The 17,640-nt window shown below is 38.2% G+C and overlaps 1 protein-coding gene across 5 annotated transcripts in view; it reads right to left on the reverse strand.

Annotated features, from left to right (window-relative positions):
• The window catches only part of SPRED1 (sprouty related EVH1 domain containing 1), a 57,523-nt gene that overhangs the window by 37,287 nt on the left and 2,596 nt on the right, over positions 1-17,640 (reverse strand). The window contains exon 1 of one of the 5 annotated variants that reach the window (XM_040557849.1): positions 16,706-16,740. The exons of the other annotated variants lie outside the window; for them this stretch is intronic. Within the exon in view, the coding sequence (XP_040413783.1) occupies positions 16,706-16,725 (20 nt within the window). The 5' untranslated portion in view covers positions 16,726-16,740. Of the gene's footprint in view, positions 1-16,705; positions 16,741-17,640 lie in introns of those variants that run through there. 5 annotated transcript variants of the gene reach the window in all.

Here is a 17,640-nt window from a genome sequence, read left to right on the forward strand (position 1 = left end):
ATTCAGTGGTACAACATATTTTCCAAACTGCAGTGTTATTGGCATCATGAACTACTGCTGCTTGTTACCACTTCTTTAGTTTGTGCTCCTGCATTATTATGCCAGGCACATAAGGGAGAGGAAATACAAATCTCCTCTCCTCAAAAGAGGAAAAAAGTAGCTGCAAAACTTGAAGGGTTTTCATGTATTCATCCTTTAATAAGGATCATTATTTACAGAAGGTTATTCAGTATTTGTTGAGAATGCAAGGAAATACAAACCTCATGAATTTCAAGCTTTTAACACTGAGTTCCAGTACACTGGCACTCAGAAGAAAAACAGCTTCCAGATTATACTGATGCAAGCATTTTGACACAGACAGACGATGCATCTCCATGAGACAAATTAAAGGGCGATGCTCCATTGAATAGTCATACAGTAGGAGTACAGAAGACCATGCAGAGCACATAAATGATATATACAACTCTCATTTTCAGACCTCCCGATTAATTGTAAGATTTTATTCATAGGAGTTGTCTAAACAGTCATATACACAGAGTTCTACCAGTGATTCAGCATTTGTAGGTTTGCAGCAAAAATTATCTGATCTTGTGGGATAATAGGAAGGCAACTAAACCTGCTCACCTAAATCCAGCCTGAACGAATCCCTACCCTTTCTCCTCCCTCAGTCTCAGGGCACAATTCTGCTACTTCCTTTGTGTTAGCTCAAACTATTATGCAACGGTGAAGAGAGCTGGTTGCGCAACCTAAGCAGAAAATCCAACAACCCAAAAACATTGCTTTGACAGATCAGTGCCCCAAATCACCTGCAGTCATTCTCCTCAGATCTAAGGCAAAGGCAGTGTTGGCGAATGCAAACAAAGGTAACTCTCCCTTTCAGAGGCAGCCCAAAATGAAGCCCAAAGTTTCATCATGAGAAATGCAGATTTACAGATTTAAAAGCTTATGTTATTGTTATTATTTTTGCATTTATATAAATTCACCTTTAATCCAGAGGAAAGACATAAAAGTTGTTCTCTATTCCATATATAAATTTTAATTCTAAATGGTTCTCGCGCAGCGCCCTTTCCTTTAAACTGCTTTAACTCTGGTTTAAATCAATCTGAAGCTGATGACCAATGGAGTAGCACGGTGTCTAACAAAAATCCATCTGTTCCTCCTATATAGTACTGGAAAGCTGCTCAAAATTACCCCTTTCCTTTAAAAGGCCCAGAAAACAAGAAAAATTTCCTCTTACATGTGACCTATTTCAATCAATGTGGCTGTACTATGCACACACTTCCACCATCAGGTGTGCATCTTAGCCAAATCTCATTCAGCCAGTACACTGCTACAACAGCGTTTTCCAGATATATCTATTAGTGCTAACGTTCAGTTGCACTTTAAAAAAAAAGTCAAGCTAAAGGCTGAAAGCACCGCAGCATTGCTTCAGAATATGAAGTAAATTCTTTTACCATTCTGACTTGAAACAAGCCCTACAAGCCTGTTTATTCATTTGTTCTTGATCCTTACATTCCAGCTTCCTGATCAGCAGCTACACAGTTAAGAACCGACGCTATTAGAATAAACTTCTGGTGGGAAGTGCTAAGAATTCACCCCGCTGCCTACCAATCTATCCAGAAATCTGTTCTCACTCCTACTTCCTCCTGTCTGTTCCTCTCTGAAACAGCAGTAGGGGGGTAGGGAGTTTGCCTTTCCTCTACTGGATCACAGTTGTGTACATGAACTATACCAGACCATATGGCAATCTCTTTCAATTTGTACTAGGCAAAACAAGCTCCCTAGCAGCCCAATCCAAAGAGATCCAGATAAGAGAGAGCTACAGATACCAAGCGCTCACATTTCTGCATCCACACAGACCAGTTCCTAAATTCTGCCCATTGATCAAGGTAATGTTTTGCTTCCAGAATTCTTTAGGACAGCAAGACACTTGCCCATATCCACACACACACCTTCACACTTCTACATTTACAGCTGACATTACTGACATTTACAGCACGCTCCAGGTTTTCTCTCCCTTGTACACAAAACTAGCCAGCTACCTATATGCAACTTGGAGTAGCTAGAGAAAAAACGAAGACTAGGATGCATAATTCAGCACACAGGAAGGCTCTGACTTGAGGAAAATTACTGTATTAAATGAAAACCAGTGCCTGTTTAATGAGCAACACATGCAGAGGACGATCCTACTCACAAGAAAGTAAAGCTGAAGGGAAAGGTTGAAAGCTGAGAAGAGTAATCTGTCGCTGCCTGGAACCTGATAGACTGAGACAGGCTAACCAGAAACACATCAGGATGGATTTTAAACATTTTATTGAACACCAACGTGCAAAAATCCAATAAAAACCAACCCTCAGTCACAGGACCTCAGGAGAAATCCCATTACCCGTGCTCAACAAGAACAGGTAGGCATCTCACAAGGGCACAACTTTTGCATATGTGAAGTTGTATTTAGCTCTTTCGTAAAACAGGGTTATGGGATCAAATACAATGGAATAGGATCTTGCTCATTTCCTTTTCTTTAAAGTTAAAAAGACTGTTATGGAGACTTGATTTTCAATCTTACAAAGTAATAATTAAATTTTACAACAGTTTTTAGTGTGGCAACCAACTATTTTGAGTAAAATGGTACAAAACTTTGTCTACCTTGCCATATCAAGTTTTAGCAAGCATTACTTAAATGAACATGCAGGAAGCTGACTTGCCAGAAAATAGCTCCCTCAGCTGGAACTGCACAATTTTTACTTTTTAATGAAGAGTTGAATTAAACTTGTAGAGTCATTAAGTAATTAAATTATATTTGCATAACACAATAATCTAATTTTCTTACTTTGACTTTACTGTTCAGTATCATGTTCTGAACTTCTTTAATATCATATAGATAGCTTATTGAGAACAAGAAGCAAATTTATCATGGGGAGAGGTGAGCAAACCAAAAGCAGCCTAAGGGTAATGGGCAAAAAACCCACACCGAGACAGGTGACTGCCAACTAGCTGGATATACACCTGGGGTCTGTCTAAAATAAAATATAACTACAATAAGAATTGAAGCTTGACTATAGCTTGCCATTGCTTCATTTCTTCTTCAGCTTTAATGTTGTACACAATATAGAGACAGACACGGGCCTTACACGGTACGACTGACACTGTTCTGCCTTTAATTTACAGGTGTTAGTACATCTGTAAAGTGCAATCACAGATCCGTGACACTTGTTATATTAATACCATCCACTCTACATTAAGGTTAAATATTTATCCCTCTGGAAATTAAGAAATTCAAACATTTCTGTCTGTGCACAGTTCATAAAAAAAAGGACAGAGAGATAAGAAATCATGTGGCTAAGATTTTAACAAAATTGAACCCCAAACTAAGAGGAAACCTAACCACAGCTGTACTTGCCCTAAAGATGCAAATGATTTACTGTAACACTCCTGTAGCCATGACTAAAGATTGCTACTTCCAGAATAACAAAGAAAAATAATTTTCTTGTAGATGATAAGCAGCAATGAAAAGAAGGAACCTTTTTATTTTCTTGGTTTTGCTTTTTGTTATAGTTGTGAATTACAAAGATTAAATCCAAAAACTTAAAAGGTTCAAATGCTACTGTGAAAAAGCTTAAGGGTGTTAACTCTCCCTCACTTAAGCCTTAAATTTAACACTGGCAAGTAGACATTGAAGATGTCACTAGCCTGTTAAATTTCCAATGTTCAGAAGACAACTGTTAAAAAAAACTCCAAAAGAAAGCTTGAAATTGATGTTTAACAGCAATGAGTTAAAATATTAAGTAGTCTAAAAGTTAAAATTAAAGTGTTAAAAATGCAGAAGTCCAACAGGGTGATATAGAATTCAGAAAGCTCAAACCTCTTTAGAAACAAGTTTCTCTAATTCACGCCACAATAATTTAAGGTTCAGTTAGTGTCAAGCACCATTATTTCTTAAGGGCTTTTCTCAGACAGATTATATGTCAAATAGATTTAACCCCAGAGATGTAACATGATCTTATAATAGTTATGACTAAATTACAAGTTTTAAAGTAGACAGCCATCAAAGTAAGGAGAACAGGCAATCACGGATTCAGGAAATGTACATTCCCCCATAGTCAGCTAATGGCAACTTTAATAGGATGTGATGGATTTTTCTCCACCAGGAGAAAATACTGCCTGCATTTCTGCTTCAACAACCCACGCCAGCTGACTAATGGAGTTATATTTTTGTCTCATATGAGGATGGTTACTTGCCCATCCTCTAGCAGTTGCAGAATGAAACAGTAACAGCAGCTGTGGGGTGAACAGGAATGCTGCTCTATTTGGTAGCCGAGATCCGAAGCACAGGCCTTTTCCTCCAACAGTGGAGCTCATTTTCTGTCACAGGGTGACGAAAAGACACAGTGCAGAACAAGACCACTTTTAGGGCTTAAAGTAGCCTACTGAAGGCACTTTTAAGGAGTAAAAAAATAAAAATCTTCGTGGGGACGTACAGGATTCACAGGAATTAAAAATAGGGTTCTTGGACAGATAAGGGCTCTTAAAGCTTAGAAGTTGTTGGAAAGATCCTCGTGGATCAAACCATATTTCTTAAAAACAACTTTTATCAAATGCTGTTAAATGTAAAAACTCTTTACCTTGGTATAATAATAAGCCTAATCATGAAAGACCCGTCCCAAAGAAAGACTTCTGCCACACTCTCTATTGAATAATCAGCATATGCCTGCACTAGAAACATCTTTTTATGCAAGTATTTGGGCTTCAGTCCTGCAAAAATTTAAATATATCAGTCTGAGTAGACCTACAGATCTCTGTGGAAGTCTACAGAGTTTATCACACACACAAATGCTAACACATATTTATAAGCCTTGCAGGATAATTGCTTTTGGCAGGATATAAATAACACCGCTATAACGTGTTTCAGAATCGTGGTCTCCTGCCTTCAGAAACAGGAGCTCTGGTGAAGCCTGTCACTCGTCATATACAGAATGGCAGCTGCAGAGCCCACAGAGACATTTAAACTTCTCTTTGCATTTTCTTTAAAATCTCAGAATAGCGTATGGGCATTCTTTTAAAGTAGCAAGAAAGCTAATGAATAAAGCCTATAAAAAATGCCTAGAAATGCCTTCTTACGAGTGCCATGGATACTACCGGTAGGACTGGAAGCAGTTCTTAGACAAACTATCTATAGCTTCCAAACAGCACATCAATTAAGCAGTGGGGTTTACTAGGTATTTCTCTAGAACCTAATGCACTGGGTGACAGGGCAATAACTCAATACGAGAAACAGTCTTAATAAAGGACTCTAATGTTCGCTGTACTATACTTCAATGAAAAAGCTTAAAAATCTGCTACAAGAAGAGCTTTCAAATAGCGAGACAGGCATCCGAAATAATTTTAGAAACCTAATGCTGGTAGTTTGCCTAATTGACTTTTAAATGCATACCTAAAGCTAGGCCTTAGATTTCTCTCCTTACTTGTCAGTCTTTTTCATCTTTTCAGCATTGTCTTCCTGTCTCTTTTGCCTTTCATTTTAACTTCCAGTAGGGATAAACTCGAGCAAAGAAAGGGAGCTTTGGTGACTGCCAATGCCACCGAGAATTGCGCGCGGGGCATCCATCACCTCCCGCAGGCAGCACCGCTCCCACCAGCCCCAGCTGGGGCTGAGACCTCTCTGGCAGGGGGCCCAGCTCTAAGAAAGGGAGAGGAATTAATATGCTTTGTAGACACAGGTAGCTCTTACAGCACATTTACTCGTCCTGCCATTTTTCCCCTGCTTCACTCCATTTTTTTTCCATAAGATACCTTCCTTTCTTTAATCCCACCTTGATAAAAATGAGACAGTTTTGCTAACGATACATCTTTGAGATTTTACAGCTGAGAAAGCATTGTGTGCAGCAAGAACAGCAGTGGTATAATTTACTTCTGAGAAACTGCCTATAAGAAGTTCAACAACACTAACAGCAACAAGGGGAAAAAAGTAATTTAAAATACTTGGCAGCTATCATAAACAAATACAATTTCACATTTACAGTTTGTACTGCTTTGGCCCAAACAAACAGAAATTCCTTGCATTCAATCAATTTCTATTAAATACATTTTGTTTCAGGTACAAAAATGACAGACTGACCTATGGAACACAGAAATAAATACGGATAATATTTAACTTTTAGAATCTAGAAGCCTTTTCGTTACACCTCCGACTACATATCTAGTGTGAAGCTGCATCTCAGAAAGTAGATTAGATCTGATGATAAGCACGTACAGTCTTGGAAACATAATGAAACTGCCCTTCTGATAGCTGAGGTAGAAACAAAGCAGCTTGGAAGTACTCATGAGCCAGCCCTGACTGCCCTGGAGACTGAAGGAGAGGGCACTGAAGTCCCCTTCCCACTTCAGGAGGTGCTCGTTCAAGGCCAAAGCCCAAGAGCGCCAGTACTGTCAATTCCCTTTCTTCTCCTAGTAGGATATTACTTTACATCAGAAAGCAAGCTGTTGACACTGACATGAACATAAATGCAACGCATTTCCTAACAAAACCTGAATTGATAAGTTTTCCCCTTGAACCTTGTGTAGCTACTGGAAACACTGCTGTTTCATCTCATCACCTGATTCACGTGGTTCTTGTGAAACAAACTGTTTCACAAGAAAAGAAATACCCATGCAATACACAATGCTCTGAAACAATCCGTTTAGATACAAATCTAATTTGAAGTTCTAATACACAAACATGAACAGCAAACTAAGTGTACCAAGAGACTGAAACTGAATGATCCGGCATAGCAATTTCAGCTTACTTCAACTTCCAAATGCCTGAGAACACAACATTTACTCTGAGAACAGATAAGCCATCTAAAGCTAGACTGCTACTAAAGCAAAAATGAAGTACCACCAGACAACCACAAGGTAAAATTTTCCAACAAGGAATCAAGGAACAAATAATATAATCCATCCTGATGAGGAAACAGATATGCATGGAATTTAACCACATATAGCAAGTGGGAAAAGTCAGAGAAAGGATGTCAACAAGAATTTTTGTCAGATCCTTTACAGCAATTCTTATATTTTTATGTAAAGCATTAACATCTTAAAATAACAATGATTTAGTGCTATATTTTACTGTTTTGTAATGTCCTTTGAATGCTTCAGGCACATAGTCTCTCTCTGAGTGGCTTCAATATCTCGGGTATCAAGTTTCTCGAACATTTTCAAAGGGAGATTTCCAGTGTCATTTCTAAGCAATGTTAAAACCCAGAGAGGAAAAGTTTTAGCTGACCCCTTTCCAGCTTTAAGGTAGTTCTGACCATCGCCTTCTTTGTCACAAAAACTTCCCCAAACTGTTTCAAACCATAGATCTGCTTTACCATTAAAAAGCAAACAAGTGAGCAGTTAAGTTCAGTGGATTTCAAATAAATCTACTCCCACTCTCCCTCATTAACTAATCTCAACTGTAAATTTGCTTTAGATGCTTTAAGAGGTGGCTATTAACTACATAGAGGCAAAGTTATTTTGTGTGTCAAAATGACAGCACCAGTGCTGTTTATTCAGTGAAAACGATTTGTCAGCATTGGTGAAATGCTGGGTATTAATGGAATTCTTTTTATTTCTATTTTAAAGGGCTTGTGTACTTACGTAACTTTACCTTATATTGAAATACTTCCCAGGTTGACAGAAAGGATTAAAAAAAAAACAGCATTCTGAAGAGTTAAGTATTTCAAATTATGTAAATAGTCTATCAAAACCCAATAAAACAAACCCACCTCTAGCACCTATCAGTCATACAACTACAAAACTTCATACTATTTGGGAAAGGCTTTTAAAAAGAAGTTCAGATTAACACCTCTTAACACAAAAACAAAAAACTACACATCATAATTATGCAGATTTGCTTGTGAATACCCCTGTTCTGCATAGCTTTACAGAGGAATATCAACTTCCAGACCTTCAGAATTACAGACAGATAAATTCATGCACTCTCAAATGCTACCATGAACATTAAATTCGGCTCATCTCCTGTGGATCTTGGAACCTCACTTGGTAGCAGCCTCAACAACTAGATTTGTGAAGTGCCACTGCAAGGCTATGGATTGAAATTAATAAACCACACCCAGAACATTTTCATTTGTTAAGAACATGGTATGTAATGGAGTTCACAAAACTGGAGATTAATGAACAGAAGTTTTGTCATTAGGAAAAAAACAAAAAAGATACAGAGGTAATATATAATCCTGCCTACTTCCACTGACACATTAGAACAATTTCTGATCATGCTCTCTGTGGAGGTTGAAGGCATACAAATACTACCTGCCAACATTAACCTTGAGAAGTATCAATCTGAACTTCCTGAGATGTACTGAAGTAATGCACCAAGAAAAGGTTAGACTAAGAGAACTTGCTACTTTTAGACCAACACTGTTATTGCCAAAGGATATATTCCAAAGAAGCATTCTCTGACAAAACTCATGGCAGAGGAAAGCAGAAAGTCTTCTAAAGAACAATTTTCCCGTGTAAATAAAGACAACAAAATTTGCATCCTAACTGAAAATATGATACAAACTGATTTTCCTAGTCAATGATAAAAGCTTGAATGGCACCTTTCAATTTAACTGTTAAGACAACATTTCTTTAGAATAAAATATACCTTTTTGATAATACAGGAAAATAAGGGAGCATACAAAAAGAAGTCCTCTCAAATACACCCTAGATCATAGATGCTTATGCTAAAACTGGGAAATGACAGTTATGCTTTCTCCACTGTAAATATGTCTAACTATAATTGAGACAAGGAAAAAAAAAGCAGAAAACAGGTCATGTTACTACAGGGTTACACTCAGTGCAGATAGCATGAAATCTGCGCTCTGCCAAAGATGCTACATTTACCTCTGATAAATTTCAAATATTTTGTACACTGCCAAAAAAGTAAACCTTCAACTTCACAAAAAGTAAAGGCATGTATAAACAACCCTCCCCTAAAATGCTCAGATACCACTGGAGGCACTGACTGGCATCTCAGCTCCTTGCTGGTTTCTTTTCTGGCTTTGGTGTCCAAGACAATATATGGGCTTCAGAAGGTGAAGATAACTAACTCTTGAAGTTACCAGTAGCTGAAAAATGTGATTGATTTAAGCTGTAGTGACTTTCACTATTATTTCAATCCTCCTTTAAATTAGCAAACAAGAAGATTATAATCTTCCTTGACACATATACTCTATTTTCCTAATGAAAGGCTTACTAGCACTGTTTGGTAACCATTTGGTAGCAAGATTGGTAACCTAAATATACCAATCTGCCCCAGGATGTAACCTTGCAATATTTTATTTTTTTTTTTTAAGTAATGTTTACGAAAGGAGGCATATTGCCTCCTTGTGTTTTTGTGCTATTGTACAGAATATTTACATTCTTAATTTTTTTACTTTAGGGTGGAAAACAGTGAATTACTGTTTTGTATCCTGGACACTGAAGCTTGAGAATTAAGTTAAACTAACTTGAATCACAGATGTGTGTTATTATTATTAGGATTATGTTCTTGTTATCCCAGACCAGTGACGTTTCTCAGCTTTGAATTATCTAAAACAAAACCAACACTTCCTAAGGAGACAACCACTAAGAAAACTTGGTTTAACACTCAGACTGTGGTTTTGTGCATCTTATCTGGCAATTTCTACACTTCAGCAAATGCAAGATAATAAAGAGCATAACGATTTAGAGCAATCTTTCACTTCTATAAACAATTAAATATTTCTTCAGAATGTTTTAAGAGTACTCAGCTCCCACCCCCAAATATTGCTCTCACTGCCTGAGAAACAAACAGGGAAGCAACCTTAGAAAATAGTTGGTCAAAATTACTCTGGCCCTTGAGAAATGACACTCCTTCCTTCCTTTGACACGTAAAGGTTACACAGAATCTCTCTTGTAACTTCTCTACTGAAATAATCTCTTCCTGAGGCACATGGCAGAGATTTGGATCATCGTGCCTTATGTGGGATGGTATGTCGATCAAAGCTCATTGTTCACGCCCACAAGTTGGAAGAAGCACGAAGACCAAACATTACTTTAAAGCTTTTACTTCCCTTTTATCTTCAGTGGTGAGGATCAAGCTCATGCAGCACAGATATGCCAAAAGACAGAAAAGCCAATCCTGTACCTCCCAGCAATTGCTCTCGCCTAAAAAAACAGCTGAAACAGTAACAGATTCAATAAGCTTCTTTCTAGTTATTCCAAGAGTTTAATCTATAGATTTTGTTCAGAAGCGAGGCTACACACAATTCTATACACATCACTCACAGCCTGTGGGAAGCATTTTGTCTTTCTACAACAAAGGAAACACATGTTTTTATTTGGGTTCTGTTTGTGCTGTCCCAGAGTGTCCAAGAAAAAACAAAAACCAAAACGACCTCACCACTTCAAAACCCAGAAAGATATGCCACTTTTAGGAGGAAATGAAAACAAAACCCAAGGAACAACAACAACAACAACCCCACACCCGCAAATAACAAGATGTCTAAGGCAAAACAAAAACAAAATAAGAAAACCACCCGAACTAGAGCTTGAATAGGCATAGCATAGAAGGAAAGGCCTGAAGAGAAGAACCTGAAAAGCTCCTCTCCTCAGGTAAAAGAGCATATCAGCTTTCCCCTAGTTAACCACAACTTACTTCAGAAGGAGAATGAAAGCACACCAACAGGAAATAACACTGTACTAAACTACTACTAAATTCATGTCTTATTCTGGAAGATCTTCCTTTACTAGACCTGTTCTTCATCCAGATTTGGAGTAATAAATGAAGAGTTCACATTTTCTGCCTTGCTTCAGGGGGATAAATGTGGACACATTCTTCCTTTGCCGGACTAGGCAGCTATAAGAGAGAAATCAAGGTAGCAAACTCCTGCTCTGGAAACCAAAGGAGCTCACCAAAAACCAAACCTGCTCACGCACTGGTGACAAACACACCAGCAACACGCGTGCACAAGCCTGTTGGCACTGTAACCCCTCCAGAGCGCCCTAAGCCCATGACACAAGGTGCTTAAAAGCATGCAGTAAGGCAACACGGCTTGAGCTTCTGACCTCGTTTTGAAGCGGTCCCCTCCGCCCCACGGAGGCCCTGTAGGCCGAGCAGCACCTGCTCTCCCTGTGAGACCTGGGTGGCTCCCATAGCAGGCCCCTGGGAGACGCTGGGTCGCCTTCTGCAGGCCCTCCATTACCTGACGCAGGGCTGCCGACATGCAAGATGCTTCCCCATTGCCATGGAAACAAAGTGCGTTTTAAGGTGCTACGGGGGCTCTGGGAAAGGATGCTTCAAGCTGCACGCAGCTAAGACAACGGGAGATATTTTGAGCTGGAGCTGCCCGTTTGCACAGATACAGAGAGCACACGGGTAGCGTGCTAGGGATCAGCCCAACGCCGATGGTAGTGGCTGTGGGTGCCCCTGCAGCACATGTGCCCATACGTGTCAGCAGCCTAACTGGCACCATGGCTAACACGCAAGGCATACATAGCTGCCGGTGTCATGACTTCTGCTAACAGATGTCGTTACTGCCTTGGAAGAAGCAAAGCAGAAGGCAAGTTCAACATAATATATTACTCTCTCAAATAACTTCTCATAGAGAGAGTTTCCAAACAGGGGAAAAAACAAACCAAACCAACAAAACCAAGAGAAACCCATCTTTCAGATAAGGATTAAGAAAATCACGCTAGCAGAAGGGATACAAGAAACATGCAACGAATCTGGATAGAATTACAGTAATATTACCAACATCTGAAATACTCCCATTGCTGAAATGTGAAGATTAAAGACTAAAACCAGACGAAACTGGAGAAACAACCAAACAAAAAAATCTAACAAGCCTATTAGAGGAACATTGCTTTACTTCTCATTATTAGTAGTTATGGAATTTGCACCCTTATTAGGATGCAGTCCTCAATGACAAAGAACTACCTGTGCTCAGTCAGAAGGTGCTGCCCTCATTCCTGACACAGGATGAGCAACAAGTGAGGCAAGGAGCTGAAAAAAGGGAAAATGGGTGTTTCCTAATGTGAAGGTTTGAGAGCAGAACCCAGGCCGTGTGATTACAGTGCTGCCTCTGTCTCATTATCAAAATCATCAAATTCATACCCCTTGGCCACGTGGATTATAATTGCACAATTTCTGTTTGGAAGCTTGGAAATTCTCAAGCATTTCATTTTACAACTTTGCATTCTCTTAGCACACCCATTATATAATACTGGAACCAGTAATAAAAGAACTTCTACTTTTTTTTTTTTTTAATTTTGCAAGACTGAAGACAGATTTTTTTTTTCCACGACATCCACAGCACAGATCAGCAGCACTCAAACTACAAGTGATATTTGTAATGAGATAGATAATTGCCCCTGAAGAGGGACAAACTGTGCTACTGTAAAATTTACCCTACAAAGGAAGTTCCAATTTTTCTTGTTCTTAAAAGGAGTACAGACCAGGGATTAGCAACAGGAATTAGAGCTCAAAAACATAGAAATTTGGTACATAAGGTCAGCCACTCACCTAGAAACAAACAAACAGATTTTCCTATTTTAGAGGCATGGGACCCAACTCTCACTCCTGATTTAGTCTCTACACCTTTCAAAACCACGTTCCTCTTCCAAGCTCAGCAGATATTGGCCTCAATCGCAGGCTTCACGTTATGGCGTGCTGTACGGGGAGCCAGACCAAGCATGCCATGCTCGGGAAGAGAAGTACCTGAGGGCACTGAGCACTTTGTCACGTCTGAGAGGCTGACAAGTTTCGAGGAAGCTACATAAAAATTCCTACATCAGAGCAGTCTCTGTACTCCCACCTTTCACTACCCTTATTTAATCTTTTCAAAAGGTTAAAGAGAGAAGTCACTTCTGCCCTCAAGCTTTATACCACTTCACCAAAACAGTTCTGCAGTTTCTGAAAGAAAAAAACTGCAGACAGGAGCCTTCACCGAGAGCTCTCTCTTGCCAATTCTGCTTTTAATTAGCTTAGACAATCAGTTTCAGTGGCAATTTTTAATAAACTGCACCCTAGTTTTCAGTATTTGTTTTATTAATGAAATTCCTGATACTTCTTATCATTACACTCATTTATTGACAGCGTTTGACTTCACTAAAACTGAAATAACTCACTTTCATTCTTGCTTCGACAAACTTCTGTCAGTGTCGCAACCTGTCATTGCACGTCAAAGAAAAAGAGCGTTTCGCAACAGTGGTCAGACCTTCTTGGGGAAGATGTAAGTTTTTTTCTTAAAAAATAATTTTAAAAAGTCCAGAAAAAGACCTTCCATAGACTTTAAGGAAGCCTGCTCTCACAAACCATTCAAGCGAAATGGCTCACATCATGTCTGTAAGGCTCCTGAGCAGGTGAAGTGTTTGACTCGTAGTAGAAGCATGGATTACAGGACTTCCTCACCCAGCAAAAGTATCCCATGCAACACTGGTCATATTTTTCAACCACAAGAATCTGGGGGGGCGAATAACTTGCCACCTCGTTTTTAACATGGTTTAGATGTTTTGGTGGCATACATTTGGGCAATTCTCATGCAGCACATATTAGAAAAGTATTTTCTTATGCTCTGTTCTGCATTGCTGTTACCAAACTTGTGTTCATATCCATGGCATATTTTCCTTGTTTGAAGTATTTACTATCACGACAGTGAATTCTTGGAGACAAAAATGCGTGTGAGCTCCTTACGTAGATGTATTTATCATGACTGCACTGGGATTTTATTCTTTGCCCGCTTTAAGTTGGAGCAGTGGGAATTATGGATTGCAGTGTGCAACAAGTCTGCTATTATTTAATTAGAGGAACATTTATAATAAGTTTCAGTACTAAAAAACACTTAAATGCATATTTTCTGTCTATCAGCATATCTAAATTTTTTTTTTTTTTGCTTTTTAAAAAATTACTTTCTTGTCACAAATAGAAGAACAGTGAATATAACAGAGAATATAAAAGAAAGTACTTTCTCAACAAACTCATACAAGAAATATCAGCATGAGCATAATGAATAAGATAAGCTGGAAAAGATGTGCAAACATGCACATAAAATGTCTGCTCAGTTCTTACAAGTAGGTGCTGTTCAAAACCACCATAGTCTTAGAGACTGAGTTCTATAACATACTATTCAAAGAGGAGGAGAGATATACCATGTTTACCATGGTACTGTATACCGTAAAATATGTTACCATACAGGACATGATACTGCATCATTTATGAAAAAAGCACATGGAGTAGTGCCAGCCAACAGATTTTATGACATCATATTTTAATCATCAGCAGAAGATCTATTCTCTTACCAAGAATAGGAAAAGTAAATTAAAAAAAAAAAGCATGGATTGCCTTAAGTCTAGAAATATTGGTTAATACAACATACCAAAAGAGCACCCGGTTCTCTTCCTTCCTTTAAATAAGTAGTATTGCTGAAGATTATTTCTGCTGAATACTAAGGCTGGGTGGAGAACACCCCTAACAAGATATCAAAGCACAGAAAAATTTTGCAAATACGTGGTACAAATATTCCAAAATAAAATACTTTAATAAAGATATAAACATTGCCACCAATCATTAAATAAATATTTTGCAACTAGAAGAGCTTTCAGATAGAGTAACAAGTATTTTCAAGGAAAAGGAGGAGTAGATTTTGAGGAACCACAATAGATCCATTCAGTTTTTGTTTGCAACCAATTCCAGCAGTTCAGGAGCTGTGCAAGCTATGCTAGTTAAATCTGTTTGCTTAAATACTGAACATGTGAACAGAGAGGAAAAAGACAAAGATGGTTCATTTTTAAAACACCCATAAAGAAACAGGGAACCTCAACAACATGGCAACCCCCAGCAAGCTCTCTGGGTCCTTTAAAGAAACTGCAAACCATTCAATCAGGGGAGAACAGTAAGATGGAGAAAGCAAACATTTAAGCATCAGAAAATACAGTTTAAGACAATGTATGCTGTAAACCATATCATAGTTTTTTTGTTTTGTTTCATTTTTATATCAGAATCAGAGTGGTAAAAACCCAAACTGACAAAAGTATTTCCGTTGTCTCCTTTTTCAACTTGCATCAGTATTCTGAATAGTATTTTTTGTTTCTGGTGTTTGTCATATCCCATCAAGTCATCATCAATGCATATGATTTTCCCAAATATTCACAAGAATGGCTAAACAAACAAAAAAAGAAAAATGCCAGTGTTTAGCCTAAAAACATCAGGAATGCCCTCGGCTTTAATCCTGTGACTTCTGATCCTGTCAAGATATATTCCTTTCAAGAAATATCTTTACTTTTGAAGCATACACTGATGCCGTCACTGCCATTTTAACAGCTCAGGCACATTAGATTTTAAACAAACAAACAAGGAAAAAATTGTCATTTCAAAATTCAAAAATCACAGGCTCCAGTTATGCTGAAACAGACAGAAAACATATTTTATGCAGTACCACAATAATCAAGTAATGTTGCTAAGTTGAACCTTTTAAAAAAAAATAAAGTCTTGGCTTCCAGATTATGTAATATGTAAATTCAGTTTCACCTTCAGAATAGCACTGCGTAGCATAAAGCCAAAGAGACAGCAAGAAGCCATTCACAAAACTGGAAGAGCCTCCCAGGGACTCTAAATAAAGAGCCATCCCCACAAAAGAAAATATATCTGAATTGCAATGATTTCATCATATAACTGAGTGGTTTAGAAGATGCTTTCCCCAAAACAAACATTTTTTTTTTTTAAAAAAACACAAATTCCTTATATTAAGGGATGAAGAATTCTGAAGCCTGTATATGCCCTCAGCAGCAGAAATAAAATTAGCCTGCTGAAACATGTTAAAATCCTTTCAGAACTAATAAAAACAAGCTAGATGGCTTCTCTGTCTCAGATATGATCTCATGCTCATCTTTCAGCATTTGGGCTTGGACTACGAGGAATTCTGAAGCCCATATGAAACATAAACAGTATCTTCATCAATATTCAAGGAAGATATATGAATAGGGCAAGAATTTTATTTCAAATCAACACGTGAGGCTGTTTAGACCACCATAATCTAGATGTTGTTAAGCGCACAGCATTAGTGTATACTCAGCGTTTCTTTGATTTATCATCTCCAGAATTAAATTATCTAGGAAAATGAGCATGAGGTTACCTATACCAGAGGAGCAGAACGATTCACATATGACAGCCTGAATCAGTACATAAAAACCCCTCAAGGTTCAATTCAGGAGCACAGGCATTCCCTCAGAAAGAGAAGGGGCCACCTGCACCCCAGAGGAAAGTCAACAAGCAGCGCTCCTACTTTTCAATGGAGCAACTCGGACTCCATCTTAATCCTGTCATCATTCATCCCTACTGAATAGGCACTACATAACATAACATTTCTTCTGTTTTACCCAACACTGAAACCCAGCAGCATTTCCAGACACCAATAAAATCTGCCATCAAATTAGGAATCGTGTACAGTGCCTGCTGATCTGCTTACTTTGACATTATTATGTTAATTTGCACGAACAGTAGATTGACCCACAAGGCCACACATCCTACTAATTCCTTCATTTAAAAACTAATGGCATCTGTGAACACCACATTCTGTTCGCACTGACCACACTGCTCACAGAACATCACCGAGGGAAAAGAAATAAATACAGGTATGTATCTGGAAAGGTATAGAAGTACTCTCAGTTAACTAACACCTAACTGACAAACACAATGAAATCTTTACAAGAACAATCAAAAAATCACCACGAAGAAGATTCAGCCATGGCAATCAGAATTTTATACAGCTGCCTTCCACGTGCTCACAGCCGACAAGAAACCAAATAGTCCATACTGCAGCTTTTTAATTAATCTTTCCCACCACACATTACAGCTTAAAAGACATTGAGAATTTAATATTATTAACTGAGGTCAATTTCTAGACACCACAAATCTTTATGTCTCGCTCCATGAAGCCAAGTTTTATAAACAAAGAATAATGCTCAATTACCAGAATATTCCTGGTAGCCACAATGACACGAATGTGTTGCAAAGTACCCCTATTCACCCTTGCATGCTGAGAGATTTGTTAATGAAATCAAGGCCATTGATGATATCAATTATACCAATACAATTAAACACAGTGAACTTTCAATATACGTTGTATTTCAATTTGTAGATCTGCCCTATTTCCACAAAGGATTTATTTAGAGCTTCAGTCATATTTCTCCTCCATTTACAGTGGCAGTCTGTGCTACGTGCAAAATCAACCAAAGAGGAACGACAACTCTGGCCTTGCCAGAAATGCTGTCAAAACAGCAAAGGAAACTGAGAAATATTTTTTTTCCTCTCCAGTTAGAGCTGCTTTTGATGGTCTAAGAACTGAAGTAAAAATATCTGTTCTGTGAGAAAACGCCCTGCTATTGATAATGCATTGTTAGGTTATATACATTTAGCATATATATATATACATATATACATACAGCAACGCCGGATTAACTCAAACTAAATGCTGCATGTGAGCTTTCTTTTCTCATTTTAAGTAAGTGATCAGTAACCTTTCAGGTATTCTTTTAGCTCTCAATAATGACAAAGCCTCCTCCACTCCACAAGTGTATAATTAAGGATCACCTCAGTATAATTCGTTAAGATAATGAAACAGTGTGTTCACGAGCGATGAACATCACCATTTTAACACGGGC

This window comes from Cygnus olor, chromosome 5, assembly GCF_009769625.2.
Source record: "Cygnus olor isolate bCygOlo1 chromosome 5, bCygOlo1.pri.v2, whole genome shotgun sequence".
Classification (NCBI taxonomy): domain Eukaryota; kingdom Metazoa; phylum Chordata; class Aves; order Anseriformes; family Anatidae; genus Cygnus; species Cygnus olor.